Below are 18,627 nucleotides of genomic sequence, written 5' to 3'. Positions count from 1 at the left end.
TTCATTTTCATCATCTGAGTCAGATGCTACCAGCAGAAGGTTGATTTTTTTTTTTGGTGGTTCGGGTTCTGTAGTTTCCACATCAGAGTGTTGCTCTTTTTAAGACTTCTGAAAGCATGCTCCACACCTCGTCCCTCTCAGATTTTGGAAGGCACTTCAGATTCTTAAACCTTGGGTCAAGTGCTGTATCTATCCTTAGAAATCTCACACTGGTACCTTCTTTGCATTTTGTCAAATCTGTAGTGAAAATGTTCTTCAAACAAACGTGCTGGGTCATCATTAGAGAATGCTATAACGTGAAATACAGCAGAATTTGGGTAAAACAGAACAGGAGACGTACAATTCTCCCCCAAGGAGTTCAGTGACAAATTTAATTAATACGTTATTTTTTTAATGAGCATCATCAGGATGGAAGCATGTCCTCTGGAATGGCGGCTGAAGCATGAAGGGGCATATGAATCTTTAGCGCATCTGACACGTAAATATCTTGCAATGCCAGCTACAACAGTGCCATGCGAACACCTGTTCTCGGTTTCAGATGACATTGTAAACAAGACGTGGGCAGCATTATCTCCTGCAAATTGTAACCAAACTTGTTTGTCTGAGAGATTGGCTGAAGTAGGACTGAGTGGACTTGTAGGTTGTAAAGTTTTACATTGTTTTATTTTTGAACGCAGTTATTTTTGTACATAATTCTACATTTGTAAGTTCAACTTTCATGACAGAGAGATTGCACTACAGTACTAGTATTAGGTGAATTGAAATGAATGTTTAACATTGGCACATAAATACCTTGCAATGCCGGCTACAAAAGTGTCATGCGAATGCCTGTTCTCTCTTTCAGGTGACATTGTAAATAAGAAGTAGTCAGCAGTATCTCCTATAAATGTAAACAAACTGGTTTGTCTTAGCAATTGGCTGAACAAGAAATAGGACTGAGTGGGCTTGTAGGCTCTAAAGCAGGGATGGGCAAACTTTTTGGCCTGAGGACCACATCGGGGTTCCGAAACTGTATGGAGGGCCAGGTAGCGAAGGCTGTGCCTCCCTAAACAACCTGGCCCCCACCCCCTATCCGCTCCCTTCCACTTCCCACCCCCTGACTGCCCCCCTCAGAACCCCTGACCCATCCACACACACCCCCTCCTTGTCCCCTGACCACCACCCCCACCGGAACCCCACCCCTTATCCAACACCCCCCCGTCCCCTGACTGCCCTGACCCCTATCCACACCCCCAACCCCACCCGCTGACAGGCCCCCTGGGACTCCCACGCCTATCCAACTGCTCCCTGACCCCTTACCATGCCGCTCAGAGCACCAGGACTGGCAGCCGCGCTGCCCAGCTGGAGCCAGCCACACCGCTGCACAGTCTAGAGCACCGGGGCAGGCCGGCGGCTCTCGCAGCTGCCCTGCCCGGCAGGAGCTTGCAGCCATGCTACCCAGAGTGCTGGCGGCATGGCGAGCTGAGGTTGCGAGGGAGGGGGGACAGCAGGGGAGGGGCCCGGGGGCTAGCCTCCCTGGCTGGGAGCTCAAGCACCGGGCAGGACGGTCCCACGGGCTGCAGGTTGCCCACCTCTGCTCTAAAGTTTTACTTTGTTTAATTTTTTGAGTGCAGTTATGTAACAAAAAAAACCTCTAATTTGTAATTATGCTTTCAGGATAAAGAGATTGCACTACAGTACTTGTATGAGGTGAACTGAAAAATACTATTTCTTTTGTTTATCATTTTTACAGTGCAAATATTTGTAATACAAAATAATATAAAGTAAGCACTACACTTTGTATTCTGTGTTTGTAATAAAAATCAATATATTTGAAAATGTAGATAAACATCCAAAATATTTAATAAATTTCAATTGGTGTTCTATTGTTTAACAGTGCGATTAATCGCGATTAATCTTTTTAATCACAGTTAATTTTTTTGAGTTAATCGCGTGAGTTAACTGCAATTAATCGACAGCCCTATTTATAATTATTGTGAACATAGTCAGGATTAGTGATTGGATTAATAAAAACAAGATTCTATGACCCAGTGTCATAATTTGGTTACGTTATATTCAAGAGTTTCTTCCTGAGGAAGTGTAACTGTAGCCATGATTATGTATGTTCCTGTCAGTCTAGCTCATAAAGCTGCAGAGGTAAGGACTCTAATCACTCATGTTCTGTTTGGCCTTTCTAGAAGGATGCCTTGCAGTGGTCTCGGAACCTATCTGTGGCAGAGGGAGAGGAGCTGGATGATGCAGAAAGCTGTGGGTCCAATGAAGCCAGCACTGTGAGTGGTGATAATGATGGTAAGTGTCAAATAATATTAATATTAGACCAGGGTTCTCAAACTTCATTGCACCACGACCCTGTTCTGACAACAAAAATTACTACCTGACCTCAGGAGGGGGGACCAAAGTCTGAGCCCACTCGAGCCCCGCTGCCCTGTGGGGGGTAGGGGCAAAGCCAAAGCCCGAGTCCCACCGGCCCAGGCAGGGAGCCAAAGCCCAAAGGCTTCAGCCCCAGGCTTTGGGGCTTGGGCTTCACCTTCAGCCCAGGGTGGTGGGGCTTGGGCTTTGGCCACAGGTCCCAGCAAGTCTAATGCCAGCACTGGCAACCCCATTAAAACAGGCTCGCGACCCACTTTGGGGTCCCAACCCACAGTTTGAGAACCGCTGTATTAGACTATAAGCATCTTCCTCAGGGTCTGATCATGTGTTATTTTCTTCCAGTGTCTCTTGATGAAACCTCTTCTAATGCATCCTGTTCCACTGAATCTCAGAGTAAGAGTCTCTCCACTTCCAGAGAGAGCTGCAGAGCAGCCTCACAGGTAGGGGTGAGTGTGGGGTTAATGTCAAGGGGCAAAGCCAGGAGTGTTTATTCTTGAGGAGAGATCTCAGAGCCACATGAAGGCTGGGTGGTAGGGAGAGGGATTAGACACACATCAAGGTCGTCTCCTCAAGCAGGGGCAGAATTATAGAGCCACCTCATGGAGTTGAAATGAGTGTGAGTGAAAGCTGCAGCAAAGGTAGATCTATTATATAAGGCCTTGATTCCAGGGTGGGTGGGTATGTGGCAGTGGTGCAGGATTCTCTGCTGTTAAAGATAAGTTTAATCAGTGAGTGACACTTGAATACTTGGCTGGTGGTTCATTTGTGGCCAGGTGGAGCGATGTGTCTGAATTCAGCTAGGAAGAGGTGCAGTTTAGGTGACCTACATGTACTTTAGCACCCTAAATAGTTTGTATCTTGTTTTTCTCTGGAACACAGACAAGCAAACAAAAGAAAAAGACTGGTGTGATGTTGCCCCGAGTTGTCCTGACTCCACTGAAAGTAAATGGGGCACATATGGAGTCAGCCTCAGGTGAGCATTTGTTGCACCTTGACTGTTTTCAGCCAGTTGCATGGCATGGCCCTTCAGCACTGGTTCTATACAGCTATCCCCATAAGCTCTTCCTAGGCCAGGACAGGAGAGAGATTTATTTAGTGCTCACTAAACATACAACTGATTCTAATTAATTTGTGCAATGCTGCCTTATTGGATAAAATTTGTGTTAACAGTCACCCACTCAGAACTGTCGGTGATGGAGCAATGACCTAATTTTGTCTGTCTAAAAATGGGTCTGTTGTAAGCAGATCGTTGTCATGTGCTAAGACCTCTCCTCCCGTGGAGCTTCTGCTACTCGTCCATGAATCTGTGACAAATGGCTTTGCCTTTAGGTTTCACAGGAAGGCATGCTGATGGAGAAAGCAGCAGCACTTCCAGCAGCAGCCGCTCCTCTTTGGCCCTGTGTAGTGCCACGATGCGCAGTAGGACAGAAATCACCAGGGATACTCCACAGCTGCTGAGAGGTATCCGGAAGCCAGCTGCTGGTACGTGCTTCTGAATAAAGTTGTAAGAACTGGCCATAAAAACCTGAAGCAACTATCAGTTGTGTCCAAGTCTGTCCCCTTCTTATGGAAGAACTCCAAGACTTTTATCCTTCTGAGTGTCTCTTCCAATGTTAAGGCTCCTCACTATCAAACAACTTCTCCTCACCCTCAGTGAGGAGGCAGGGAACTCCTAGATGCTATTTGCTTAATCTGAAATGGAGCATCTGGACCCTTGATGGTGTGTTCGTGAGAGCATGCGTACGCGATGTGGAGTTCCAGAGACGTACTTTCCAAGTCTTTGGGAACAAATGGTTTTTATAAAAACCATTGTGATTGAAGCTTAGTTTTTATCATCAGTTATCTTGTGCATGTTTCGCTATGCTGCACGTTTTTATCCATGTAATAATTCATAAGACACATTGGATTCAGTGACGTGATGCATCCAGAAATAGTGCAAGTCCCTCACCTCTATAAATGGTCTAGCCAGGTGAACTGGAGAGTGATCCTTTTGGAAACTCCTTAGTCCCATCCTTTGACTCTATCACAAAGATACAGGAGTAGAGAAGCGTTGCCTCTTTAATGCCATTGGCCCCATGAGCACAGAAGGTGCTGGCTGGGATCACTAGCCTCCTATATATTAGTCCAAAAGTGCTCTGACTGCAGGAACCCTGGAAAGGATGGTTCTGAAACATACAAGAGGATTGTGTTTGTATGCTGTGATTAAGGTATTCAGGGAACTAGTCTCTGAGCCACAGTGGGGTAGTGCCTTAAAAAGCAGCTCATTTATGGTGTTTGAAATCAAGTTATCTAAGAAGGGCACTCTTATGTCAAAACAATAGCCATCTCCTTTCTCTATTAAATATGCTACCTAGTAATGTAGTAAAATATGAATTACTTGTTTAAAGGTGTTTGAGAGATCCTTCCTTTGTACTGGCATGCCACAGCCTGTTCTCTTGTAATTTGCTCATTTGCAGCAGCAGGTTCGCTTATGAAATGTTGTCATAAATAGTTTTGATTTTATTTTTTATTTGGTTTTCTGAAAACTACAGGGCAAATGAAACGAAACAGAGGTGAGGATATAGATTTTGAGACACCTGGTTCCATTCTCGTCAACACAAATCTCCGGGCACTGATAAACTCCAGAACCTTCAATGTACTCCCCCAACACTTCCAACAGCAACTCCTCTTCCTCTTGCCAGAAGTTGACAGACAGGTACAGGCACACAACAATCACTGTGCATCTTGTGGCTTGTTATGTTGTATCACCCCTGTTCCCAAAGAGCTGATGCATGTGCTTTCCAACTATTATACTTTTGTCCTCCATAGATGGGGGCAGATGGGCTGATGCGTCTCAGTGGCAGTGCTCTCAATAACGAGTTCTTCACCCATGCTGCTCAGAGCTGGAGAGAGCGACTGGCTGATGGTGGGTAGAGTGCTGTTTTGAATGATTGGGAGAAGCCTGCTGTGTACCTTATTTGGTAGAAGAGAAATAAACTGTGGAGTTTGATTCTGTACCAGCTTTGGAGCCTGTTTGGCTACATTGCCTTTTTTTAAGATTTTACCTTACACTTTTTTTTAGATGCCCAGAGGCCTTAAAAACAAAGTGCCAGCTAGATTTGTGTGGTCTCTCTCATACTGCCTCTATTGGGTGGAATATGACTCTCAGACCTGTTCAGGTGTGTATGGTCATGTTGCCCTTTAGTGGCTGCAGTGTGCAGAAGCTGTAATCCCTAAGGTAGAGGGAGGACAGATGACAAGGCGGGGAATCTACCTCTAAACTATTTTCAGGTCCTAGCTACCATTAACTTATTTTTTAAATGTTGTTTTGGGGTTTTTTTTGTTATGGCACTTTCAAGATGTCTTTTTATTATTTATTTATTTATTTGCCTACTCAACCTTACTGTATTAAGTTGGGCTTCAGTTATTCTAAATTGAAAGAAAAATAAACAATAAAGAAACTTAATTGGGTGCTTTTTTTCTCACATTTTCTCTCTGGTAGTTAATGTATAAACTGAACACTGACCTCCTTATTGTGTGGCACATACAAGTTGCTTATTAATCCCATGGGTCCTCAGGCTTTTCCAGATAATGGGCTCATGTTACAACAGAGCAAAATGTTGGGGCCCTTTCCCCTATCTAGTCATAAAAGAAAGGGAGGGTGATCAGGACCTCCCTGGCTGTTTGTGACTCAATTGGAAACCCATGCTCTGATCGATGCATCTTTACTATGTTCATCTCTGTGGTATGTGAGCACTTACCCTTTTTTCCCTTCCTCGCTCCCCCCAGTCTTCCCATCACAAATAGTTACAGTAATTGCCCCTAGGAAGGGAGAATGCATATCCATTGGTGGTAATATCCCAGTCCAACTCCCTGTGTACTCTGTGGCAAACTGGACACCAGTTTTGTAGTAAGCTCCCTGGTTTCTGTGATATGGATGTAAATTGTGTGGCAGCTTCTAATAAATTTCAAAATGGAAACTTATTGAGTTAAGTATAAACATGAATAATACATGCAATACAGTATCCCTGCTACTGTTTTTTTATATTTAATGTAATTAACATTTCTTGTACATTTTCAATGTCAGAATTCATCTCTAATATAATGAGTGCGAGAATTTCACACCGCTCACAACTATTGTTTCACGCTGTCTGAATTCTCTGGGAGAAAGACATCCCTACATTGGTTATACTTATTTTACATTTTGAAGGATTTCTGTACAACTCTGAGAGCTAGAAACTTTTTTTTAAAGGAATGAAAGATTTAGAATTTCTAGCACAAGTACAAGGGAGGATTCTGTGGCTGAGTCTACACTGCACTTCAGGGGACTACAGGGTCACGAATAACTGAGCGCCAAAGCGCTGCGCTGTAACTCCCCCGTGTGGACCATGAGGGCATGAACGAAATGGTTCCTAGTTTGCATTAATGTAGTTCTGTTAGCGAGGACTACATTAATGTGAACTGGGAAATTTTTAGTTCATGTCCTCACTGTCCACAGAGGGGAATTACAGAATAGCACTTTGGTGTGCACTGCTATTTACACCCTTGTTGTCTGAATGGGATAATGTACACGTCCTGTGACAACTTCTGTGGCCCCTGAATCACCAAGTTTTCTTTTGGTTTTTGATGTTACTTAATACAGTTAGATGAGAGTCATTTCTTGCAATATAGTTTATCTCAAGGGGTGAAATCCTGACTCCATGGGAGTCGGTGGGAATTTTGCCATTGACTTGAGGCCAGAGTTTCACAATAGGGGTGGGGATGCTTGCTGTCAGTTGCATAAGTGTTTGGTCACAGCTGAGTATTGCTCTGGAGAAGACCGAGAGGCCTGCTTTTTTTCCCCCTAAATAAGTGATTTGGTGCTTTGACCATTAGCAATATTTCAACATGCCAGACTATCCCATCAGGATATCGAAAATTTCAAAGGGTAGAAAATGTCTATATACTGGCAGGATACTCTCTGGCAAGCACAGAATGTGTACTATGCATGCTCTGAGTGCTATGGATAGTAATGAAACTTGCACTTGCTTGTCTCTCTGCAGGTGAATTCACTCATGAGATGCAGGTTAGAATACGCCAGGAAATGGAGAAAGAGAAGAGGGTGGAGCAGTGGAAAGAGAAGTTCTTTGAAGACTACTATGGACAAAAGTAAGGAATGCTACCTCGTTGGTCTTGTTTTATTCAAGTCGGGTGGATGGGGAACTTCCCTTTTGGTAGCTAGCTGCTCTCTGAGAAGAAGCAACTCCATAATTATCCACTCCTTTTGGGATGCTAGTTACCGAGTGAATCATTCAGATTATCACTGCAAGGGAATACCTACCTAGTAGAATCCTAGAATCATAGAACTGGAGGGGAGCTCGAGTGGTCATCTAGTCCAGTCCCCTACGCTCATGGCAGGACTGAGTATTATCTAGACCACCCCTGATGGGTGCTTGTCTAACCTACTCTTAAAAATCTCCAATGATGGAGATTCCACAGCCTCCCTAGGCAATTTATTCCAGTGCTTGACTTCCTAACCCTTTCCTTTTCCTAATGTCCAACCTAAACTGCCCTTGCTGCAATTTAAGCCCGTTGCTTCTTGTCCTAGCCTCAGAAGTTAAGAAGAACAATTTTTCTCCCTCTTCCTTGTAACAACATGTACTTGAAAACTGTTATCATGTGCCCTCTCAGCCTTCTCTTTTCCAGATTAAACAAACCACGTTTTTTCAATCTTCCCTCATAGGTCATGTTTTCTAGACCTTGAATCATTTTTGTTGCTCTTCTCTGGACTTTCTCCAAATTGTCCACATCCTTCCTGAAATGTGGTGCCCAGACACAATACTGCAGCTGTGGACTAATCAGTGCGGGGTAGAGCGGAAGAATTACTTCTCGTGTCTTGCTTATAACATCCCAGAATTATGTTTGCTTTTTTTTTGCAACAGTGTTACACTGTTGACTCATATTTAGCTTGTGGTCCACTATAACCCTCAGATCCCTTTCTGCAGTACTCCTTCTTAGGCAGTCATTTCCCATTTTGTATCTGTGCAGCTGGTTGTTCCTTCCTAAGTGGAGTACTTTGCATTTGTCCTTATTGAATTTCATCCTGTTTACTTCAGACCATTTCTCCAGTTTGTCTAGATCATTTTGAATTATAATCCTGTTCTCCAAAGCACTTGCAACCCCTTCCAGTTTGGAATTGTCTGCAAACTTTATAAGTGTACTCTCTATGCCAGATTAGTTTTAGATTTTATTCTATTGTAATCTGTTACAGATTAGTTTTAGGTTGTAAATCCTGACATCATTTAATCGTTCTCCTTGTTCCCCATGACAGTTACCAGGAGTAGTGAATACATAATATATTTCTTTGTAGATTGATTGAGTGAGATGAGTGACTGCTTTGTAATCTGTAATGCACCATGTACTGCTCTGGTAGTACATACTGTAAATAAACAACAATTTACATCCTTCCCAGGAGATGAAATCGGACCTAACAAGCTTGCTCTGGGCTTTAAATAATTCTGTGGTTGCTTTGCAGGTTGGGTTTGACTAGAGAAGAATCACAACAGCAAAATTCAGTACAAGATGATGCTGAGAACAGGACGGGATTGTCTGTTCAGGGAGAAGCAGCAAAGCCACAGCATGGTCCTTCCACACGTCAGCGAGATGGACACTTCAAGAAACGCTCTCGGCCAGATCTGCGATGCAGAGCAAGGAGGAGCCTGTACAAAATACGTGAGCCCGACCAGTCTGAGACCCCCAAAGAGACTGCGTCTGTGGGACCAGATTCCTCCTTCCATAAAGAGACTAACGCTGAGGTGGATTTGGGAGGAGATGATCTGACAGGCTCTTCGTCTGCATCTTTGAAGCCAGAGAGTTCAGAATTGCTGTTTTCTCCAGAGGCTTCCAGACTGCACAGTAAAATGGAAGATCTGTCATTTGCAGCTGCATCTGTAAACCGAATTCCCAGTTTGCCCCAAGAAAACTTAGATCGGGAGTCAAAGGACCAGAAAAGGAAATGCTTTGAGGAGGCTGCCTCTACCTCCTTCCCCGAAAAGAAGCCCCGGCTTGAAGATCGTCAGTCCTTTCGTAACACAATTGAAAGTGTTCACCCAGAAAAGCCACAGCCTACTAAAGAGGAACCAAAAGTCCCACCCATCCGGGTAGGAGAGACACTTATACCTGATTATTACATTAGGGACTTTGTGCCCAGTAGCACCAAAGTAATATGAAAATGTCATGTCATGTCATTTTCTTCAAAGAGGGGAATGGAAGAGTCTTTCATTGATAGCGCTGGCTAAGATCTAATTACTGCAGTGTGTTGTCTTGTTTAGACAGCCAGAGAGTAGAATGGAAAATTATTCCAAGGTCTCCTGTACAAGAATGCAGAGTAGCCTCTTTTATTATACAGCTCATTTGTAGTTTTGTGAGTACAGAGATGGCTTTTCCTGAAATGGGCTGATTTAATGCAGTCAAGATTTTCAAACCTTCTCATTGTAACCTTGTAGACTCCTCACCTACCTCCATGTGGGATGGAATCCTCTTGTCTCCAGCTTATACTCCCCTGTAGGTGCAATTGCGGCTGTGTCCTTTTTGGCAGCAGGAGGGCATCCTACTAATTTCAGTGCGAATAGATTATGCTTGACAGAAATCAAAACTCTCTTCTCAAGAGTCCAGATTCAGCTAGTGTTTAAGCCATCAGTTTAATACTTGTCTGGTGGGTAATGACATAGATGATCTCACTATAAAGTGGATTTTAAAAGATACCATGATATGGAGCCTGAGTAGAAACCTCTTGAGGACCTCATCAAGAGGCCAAGAGCAGCAGCACTACCAAATGCCAAAAATTACTTCCTCTAGGAATCTTAACTAAATATACTGAATTTCAATGAACCGATTTAAAGGTTTTTGCTCTCTGAGAATATCAAGTGTTAGTTTAACATCTTCTCCTCTGATTCTTTTTCAGATTCAACTTTCACGTATCAAACCACCCTGGGTGGTTAAGGGTCAGCCCGCTTACCAGATATGCCCCAGGATCATCCCCAACACGGAGTCCTCTGGTCGGGGCAGAACTGGTGCCAGAACACTCGCAGACATTAAAGCTCGTGCTCTGCAAGCCCGAGCCCAGCGAGAGGCCGCTACAGCTGCCATTGGAGGTGGGGGTGGGCCAGGAGGAGGAGGGAACAGCACAGATAAAGGAGGTGGTGGAGGAGACTCCAGTAGCCATACAGAGTGCAGGAGATCAAAGAGAACTCATGGAAGGTGTGCGTCAGATCTACAACGAACACAATTACTGCCGCCTCTCCATCTAGATGGAGAAAAGACTAACTTTGCTGAGGTAGCTGTACAGGTAGCTAAAATAAATGTATGTGAACCTGCAAAACAGGACCCCTACACTCCTAATGGTATGGGAGCCTTCATTCTTGAACATGCTGCAGATGTTGTCTCAGGTGGAACAGAAGATATTGCTCAACATGCTGACGGTTTAGCTAACAGCCAGCTTGGTGATGCTTTGACTGGACCATCTTTTGACACTGCAGCTTCTCTGGGGCGGGAGGAGAACTTTGAGCAGTGCCTCCATGACGTAAGAACTGAAAATGCACCGCATATTGCCTCTCAGGAAGGGCAGAGTAATCAGCAAGAATGCAGCGTTCCTCCTGAGAATGATCTGTTTTGTTCTCAGGTACAGGGGTCTGCAGTTTATCTCATAGATGATATCAATGTTGTACCAAGAATTGAAGATGTTGGCACTCCCGTAGAGTTGAATTGTAGTTCTCCTATGAAGGAAACTTTCTCCAATAATTCTAGCCTTACCCCAGAATTCTCATCAGATGGTAAAGAACAACATGAGCCAGAAATTGAAGCTAGATTTAATGGATCAAAGCCACCCATGGGAAAATGTGTAGCTGATCATGATGATTCAAAAACGAATACTGTTGGAATGGAGAACATGGGCTCAGAGTTACATGCCTTTACACACCTACAGACAGGAAAACAGCATGAAAGTGAACTACAGAATGGAGAACAGTATAAAGGGTCTTTGGTGAAACCTTTTTCACTTGGTGGTTTAACTGTTCAGAATGGAATAGGTACCTCTGAGAAGCTTCCACAGCTGTGGGAGAGGCCATCAGGAGCAAACACAGAAAATGTATGTCAACACATGAGAGAGACACAAGGATTTAAGACAGATGGAGATGATGAAATCCAGAGTACGCATAGCGAAACAACAGATACTGCTTCAGATTTTGAAGCTGACCTAACTGATGAGAATGTGGAGGTGGATATATACTTCAGGAATATCCACCTTAAGGAGGCTACAGGAAAAGGAAATGCCAGCCATAAGCGCAACACTGAGAGAGATGAAGGGATTAGATCGAACTCTTCTGTGAACACTGAGAGTCTCCCATACATGGTGGACTTGCCATCAGTAACAATGGTGAGCAACGTGTCTCAGCCTCAGAGATGGGCACCACATATGCCTCTTCCTCAAAAACCTTCTGAGAGTCAGAAAAAGCCACCAGGCTCCACTCGGCCTATATCTTCTATTGAAGCCAACAACCCTCTGGTGATGCAGTTACTTAAGGGGAACCTTTCTTTGGAAAAGGTTCTACCAGTATCACATGCCAGCATCAAGTTGGAAATTACGGAGTCACTTCTGGACAGACCATCAGAAAACCACTCATTACAAGTGGAGAGAAGTAGCAATTGCTGCTTTGGCCAAGAGTCTTCCCAAGATGTGGGAATAAATACAAGTAACCTAAGCAGAAGTGATGATTTCCACTCTCCAAGTGCTTTAAGAGATCCTCAGAAAAAACAGTGCAACTCTGGGACGGTACTGCCCAAAACAGAAAGCATGGAGAACCAGCCTGATGTTCCAGACAAGCATTCCAAAGTTGGCCGTAACTTGAGCTCTCCAGACCAACTGGCAAGTATGGTGAGTGGCTCTCAGAAACGTAAAGAGTTGGGCCCTAGAGAAAGAACATCATCTTCCTGTAGCTTTGAAGATCAAAAAGAGCTGCCCCTGGTCCATGGTGTCCCACAGCACAGTCCACTAACAAATACTATTACAAGTGAAAGCCCTGAAAAGTTAAACCCACCTGCAGCACCTAGATTTTTATCTCCAAATGTAACCTCTCTTGGTCCAAATCGGATCGGTGGAACCTCAATTAATAAAAGTTGTGTTGGCGTCCAGGGCAAAAAGCTCTTTGGTTCTGGTTTTCCTTGCAACGCTGCTGCTAGATTGCATCATCCAAGAGCTTTGGAGCACATTGCAACCATGGGAACCGCATCCCCCAGCAAGCAGATTTCACTAAATAAGAGCTCTGCATCTGGAGACGGAGCACCAACTGTCAGGGAAGACTGGCCTTCGAAGCAACATGCAAACACTCTAGGAGGAATAAAAAATGAGAACGTACTGGCCTGTGGAGGCCCAACCAAGGGTAGTATCATGAAGAACAGGAAGGATGTTACACGCAACCCAGTGGAACTGATGGAGCATTTGCAGAGTGTTCCCTTTGTTATGGACTTGCCATTTTTCAAGTTACCAAGAGAACCGGGAAAAGGACTCAATCAGCCCTTGGAGCCTTCTTCCATCCCCTCTCAGCTCAATATCAAACAAGCATTTTATGGGAAGCTTTCTAAGCTGCAGCTTCATTCCACCAGCTTTAATTATTCATCCAACACAACTCCAGCTTTTCCCAGAAGCCTTGCTGGAAGCGTGATGCAGCTAAGCCACAAAGCGAACTTTGCTGCAAACCATAATACTTCCCTTTCTGTGCAGATGTTTGCTGATAGCAGCAGTGTTGAAGAAATATCACTCAAATGTTCCTGCAGCCTTAAAGCCATGATTATGTGTAAAGGATGTGGGGCATTTTGTCACGATGACTGTATAGGACCCTCGAAGCTTTGTGTATTGTGCCTTGTGGTGAGATAATAAATTATGGCCATCGGGAAAATTGTATATTTAGTGTGTGTATTTTGATAACTGACCCTAAAACCTGTACACAAAATATTATTCTGTTTATAATAGACACAATATTACACTTTAAGTTTTGGTGAGAGAGTTGATTTGCCTTCCCACTAAAATTCACAGTGCAAAACCTGTTGTTCTTACTCACAGTTACACTCCCCAATCTGTGGGTTGTGCCCTACTGGAGCAATCTTCTGCTTAACGCCATCATGGAAATGTTGATTTGTGCTCTGGGCACACGTGCTGAGGCTACTACCTGACTGAGAGGCAGTTTGCTCTGGAAATCCATGGACCTTTTCTAAAGGAAACGTTTACATCCAAAGGAACTGGAACAGAGTGCTGTCTGTTTTTAAGGGCTGAGCTAGGTTAGTCCCAGCCATGCCTTAGCAGAGCAGAATACAGTCTTCCACTCTCCGTTCCCTGTCTGTGTGGAAAAAGTACTACTGTACAATAAATGTGGACATGAAGCTTCTCTATAGGTGGTGGCTGTGCAGTACTTTGAATGCTACAGCAGAATCAAGTAACTAGTAAAACACTCGGCAGGTGGCTGAAGAGCCATATATGGGTGATTGCATATTGGATGGAGCCAGTTAAGGGAATGAAAGAAGCAAATAGTAGTGGCTGCCAGCTTCAATGCCTTCTGCTGGACTGAATAAGATGTGTAGTCTGTGGAACTGTTGGACCAGGCTGCCTCTTCTGGCCAAATGTTGCTACAGACTTGTATGAAAAGCCAAGGAGTTCATTAGTGTGGCCGGTAACCTCCCCATATTACAGCCCTACAATGAGAACCTTGCCATGCCAGCATCTGACCACCTGTAAGTGTCTGGCTGTGCATCTGTGTGTGATGGTCATTTTACATTCTAAGCGGTGTTTCCTTTTTTTTTTTTTATATTTTAACTTTTCATTCTTGGATGTATAAAGTGAATTATTTGATTCTTGTAAGTATCCTCTATGCATCTGTTTGATCATGTATTTATATGTTGTACACAGTACTGGCCAATTCTGTAAATGGATGTAATGTACATAGAACATAAAGGGGTTTTTTTTTGTTTCTTTATTTTCAGGCTCTACAGCAGTATTACATTAAAGTGGTGTTAGTTCTTAATCTACATCTGTAGTCAAAGCCACTGTATTCTGTGCTGCCTAATGTGAGGCTGAACATGCAAAGGGGTCACTCTTGGTTCAGATTGCCTCCCTCTGGCCTCCGTGGCTTTGCTGTGGGCAGATAGACTGCAACATGCAATCTCAAGGATGCCTGCCCTGATTTGCTGAGCTGGATGTAATTTGCTCCTCGCTCTTCTAAAAAATATTTCTATAACAGTTACTGGTCCTTGTCAGAACTGGTGAGTCTCCATGGACAGCTTGTGTGAAAGCCCGTACGTATCCAGAATTGATGCGAGCAGAAAAAGTGACCGACCCTCCTTTGAGTGTTTGCCTCTCGGGAATGGGTTGCTCTAAGTGGGGAAGAAGCAAACCTACCATTTCATTTACCAGCTTTCTCCCACCCCTTTCCTAGCTCCTACCTACCTCTTTCTTGACTATGCTTTTTTTTTTAATTGTAGACCTCCCTGTTTGAGAGCTGTAGAGAGTGTAAAATCTGTGGGCTGCAGAAACCTTCTTCGTCTCTGAAATGGTTTACCCATAACCCAGGTGGCAGTTTGATATTGTGAAATGGGAGAAAGAGAGACGGGGGTGAATTGAAATGCAGTATTAGTGAAGTCTTGAGGGGATGGTGTGAAAACCTGCTTACCAAAGATAGGGAGCAGAGCTGGGGCAGTCTGGCTCTGTATCCTTTGGGGCCACTGTAGGGTACAGATTGAAGCTGGTCTGGTCTGCAGAGCTCCCCAGCAGGGCCCTGCTCTTGTATGTCCCTTGTGGTATTGGAAAAATAAACATTCTGTAAAACCTGCATGTGTGGTTTCAATCCTCTTCTTCTGAAATGGGCTTGGTGTTCTGGGCTCGGGAACTTACCGGTTTGCTGTTGTCTTGCCATAGCCAGGCTCAGAGGGAAAACACTTGTTTTTTTCAGGCAGAGTTTCTCATTTTTGCCTTGGCAGTGTCCTCACAAGCTTTTAAACTGAGCTGATCAAAAGGGGACTGTCATTCTTGTCTGAACTTCAGTATGTCATTTTTATATACTAACATAATTGAAGACACTGCATCAACTGCCAGTAATGTATATGAGCCAAGTGAAGTTAAAAGTACTTACGGCACAAAACAAGTAGTTTGGGTTGTTGGACTTCTCTCCAGAGTGAAGTTCACTGCTGTACAAGCCCTTCTGCAATGGTATTGCTCCCGGATAGTCACCTTATTGGTGGTAATGCACTACACACAGTACAACCTACCTAGGGAATTCCTTAAGTATTCCTAAACAAGTATTTGGTCTCTGCTATTGTATGGCATTTTCTTCTGATGTCTGGTTAAATTGTTGGGTTAATGGGATTTTAAATGCTGATTTCAAATCAATGCAATGGTTTGGTACCAATTACAACACTTGAAACTAGCTGTAAGCTTAGATTGTCAATAAATTTGTTTCTCTTCCAGGCAGTGATGGTTTGTAGGGGATGGAGTGGAGGGAAGGTTAGTAAGACACTGACACTGCGGTCAGCTGTTGCATCACACGCCTCTATTCAGTAGATCCAGCTTTCACTGTAGTGGAATTTCAACAAGGCAAATGATCTGATAACTCATCTAATGCCACATTTGGAATATATAGATATACTACAGTATGGAAGCTAACTATAATGGTTTATATTCTACAGTGCTGCTGTTACAGTAGCACCCGGTGCTGTTGTCTTCTACTGGCTCCTGAACCTAGGTGACTGCATATGTTAGTTTAGCAGGAGTGGATTCATTCTTGCCTGTAGCTTCTTTAGTTTGCTTGTTAGAAAAAATTAATACCAGCCATAGAATCATAGAATATCAGGGTTGAAAGGGACCTCAGGAGGTCAACTAGTCCAACCCCCTGCTCAAAGCAGGACCAATCCCCAAATAAATCAACCCAGCCAGGGCTTTGTCAAGCGTGACCTTAAAAACTTCTAAGGAAGGAGATTCCACCACCTCCCTAGGTAACGCATTCCAGTGTTTCACCACCCTCCTAGTGAAAAAGTTTTTCCTAATATCCAACCTAAACCTTCCCCACTGCAACTTGAGACCATTACTCCTTGTTCTGTCATCTGCTACCACTGAGAACAATCTAGATCCATCCTCTTTGAAACCCCCTTTCAGGTAGTTGAAAGCTGCTATCAAATTCCCCCTCATTCTTCTCTTCCGCAGACTAAACAATCCCAGTTCCCTCAACCTCTCCTCATAAGTCCTGTTCCAGCCCCCTAATCATTTTTGTTGCCGTCCGCTGGACATTTTCCAATTTTTCCACATCCTTCTTGTAGTGTGGGGCCCAAAACTGGACACAGTACTCCAGATGAGGCCTCATCAGTGTCGAATAGAGGGGAACGATCATGTCCTTCGATCTGCTGGCAATGCCCCTACTTATACATCCCAAAATGCCATTGGCCTTCTTGGCAGCAAGGGCACACTGTTGACTCATATCCAGCTTCTCGTCCACTGTAACCCCTCAGTCCTTTTCTGCAGAACTGCTGCCAAGCCATTCGGTCCCTAGATTGTAGCGGTGCATGGGATTCTTCCGTCCTAAGTGCAGGACTCTGCACTTGTCCTTGTTGATTTCTTTTGGCCCAATCCTCCGATTTGTCTTGGTCCATCTGTATCCTATCCCTACCGTCCAGCGTATCTACCTCTCCTCACAGTTTAGTGTCATCTGCAAACTTGCTGAGGGTGCAATCCACACCATCCTCCAGATCATTTATGAAGATATTGAACAAAACCGGCCCGAGGACCGACCCCTGGGGCACTCCACTTGATACTGGTTGCCAACTAGACATGGAGCCATTGATCACTACCCGTTGAGCCCGACAATCTAGCCAACTTTCTATCCGCCTTATAGTCCATTCATCCAGCCCATACTTGGAGGGTATGGAGGAAAAGAGGAGGAAAGAGAAACATAGCTGAGCTTTGCTGCTATTGCCTAATACAAGGACACATGTTCTATGTGTGGAACAAGGTTCATGTTTTAAATTCTAGATTAGTCTCTCAGCACATTGTGTTGAATTTTATCTATATGTAAGCATCAGTTCTAATGACAAAGCAATCCCTCCAGTAATATGAGTGGAAATCAGATAGGAACTCATTGGCCTTAAATATCATCTAAACGCTGATGCTTTGGTAATGTATTGTTCTTAAAAGTCAAGTGGTTGCTTATGGCAAGTTTTGTTGTTTTGTTTTTGCCATCAGTTGAAGCTCTTTGACTGTAGCTGAGTAGGCCTAGAAGCATGCGTGCGGTTAGATGAGCCATCCATTAAAAGAAAACTTGATCTAATTGTGAAAAATACATGAACTCACCATTTAGAAATGTTAAATATAATTTTAAAATGGCTGAAAACCTGAGACGTCAATAGCTTGTCTTTCTGATGGTGCAGTGTCTGACAGTAGCAGAGTTAGCTGTCTCTGGAGTAGCAGGGATCTGGGAGATCTCACAGTTGGTTTTAAGGTAAGCCCTAATATTTTTTTGCTTGAGTCTCACATTGGTCCAATATGAAGAATACTTAAAAATTTTCTCCATACTGTTTTTCTAGTAAGTAATAGAATTTACTTTTTAAAAAAACCTGAGCACCTCCAACTTGCCTTTTGCATTTAGCTGAGCAATGCTCCGGTATGTGATCCTGTCGTAATGGAATGACTGACTAGCTGGGAAGTAACAGCAAAATCCATCACTTCCTTGAGTCAACAGAACCATTTGCAGGTGTGGAGTTACTGAAACAATGACAGGTATTTCTAACTGTTCTCAAAACTCACTGTAGACATGCACAGTAATCCCCACACCCCATAATTAGAATGGTTCTTCACTACTCAATGTAGATTTAAGAGTAGAGGTCTAGTATTATAAGACTTCATTATGCTTTCAAAACACACAATAGAACACATTTACTAGTGTATATATTATGAAATATCATGAATAATTACAACTAATATAGAATTGTTAGATAAAGTACAATTTAGGATGCCCTCTTCTTGCTATTTCTTATTGACTGCTTACTAATGTATAATATTCAGCCATTCACAGCGGGTCTCCTGGTCACTCCCTTGCAAGGGTCCGTCAGCCAACTTCTTGTCTGTCGCTGGGGAAGCCCTGCCCATTCTGGAATCAAAGGTAGGGCAGTGGAAACTTGTTTTAGCATACAGTCTGGCTCTTTAAAACCTGTCATACCTGTCTTTCCTAGGCCTTCTGCCTCTGTCACCAGATCACTGACGTGAATTAG

The 18,627-nt window shown here is 43.7% G+C and overlaps 1 protein-coding gene across 2 annotated transcripts in view; it reads left to right on the top strand.

Annotated features, from left to right (window-relative positions):
- The window catches only part of ASXL1 (ASXL transcriptional regulator 1), a 30,809-nt gene extending 14,923 nt beyond the window's left edge, over nucleotides 1-15,886 (top strand). The window contains exons 4-12 of one of the 2 annotated variants that reach the window (XM_073308641.2): nucleotides 2,178-2,289; nucleotides 2,713-2,810; nucleotides 3,250-3,343; nucleotides 3,700-3,852; nucleotides 4,902-5,065; nucleotides 5,179-5,275; nucleotides 7,392-7,497; nucleotides 8,864-9,488; nucleotides 10,292-15,886. In XM_073308641.2, coding sequence (XP_073164742.2) covers nucleotides 2,178-2,289; nucleotides 2,713-2,810; nucleotides 3,250-3,343; nucleotides 3,700-3,852; nucleotides 4,902-5,065; nucleotides 5,179-5,275; nucleotides 7,392-7,497; nucleotides 8,864-9,488; nucleotides 10,292-13,258 — 4,416 coding nt within the window. In that variant the 3' untranslated portion in view covers nucleotides 13,259-15,886. Of the gene's footprint in view, nucleotides 1-2,177; nucleotides 2,290-2,712; nucleotides 2,817-3,249; nucleotides 3,344-3,699; nucleotides 3,853-4,901; nucleotides 5,066-5,178; nucleotides 5,276-7,391; nucleotides 7,498-8,863; nucleotides 9,489-10,291 lie in introns of both variants that reach the window. The other variant, XM_073308642.2, reaches the window with a different exon arrangement.
- The last annotated feature ends 2,741 nt before the right edge of the window (nucleotides 15,887-18,627 follow it).

Source organism: Lepidochelys kempii, chromosome 13 (genome assembly GCF_965140285.1).
Source record: "Lepidochelys kempii isolate rLepKem1 chromosome 13, rLepKem1.hap1, whole genome shotgun sequence".
NCBI classification, from domain to species: domain Eukaryota; kingdom Metazoa; phylum Chordata; order Testudines; family Cheloniidae; genus Lepidochelys; species Lepidochelys kempii.
This window is presented reverse-complemented; position numbering and strand designations above follow the sequence as displayed.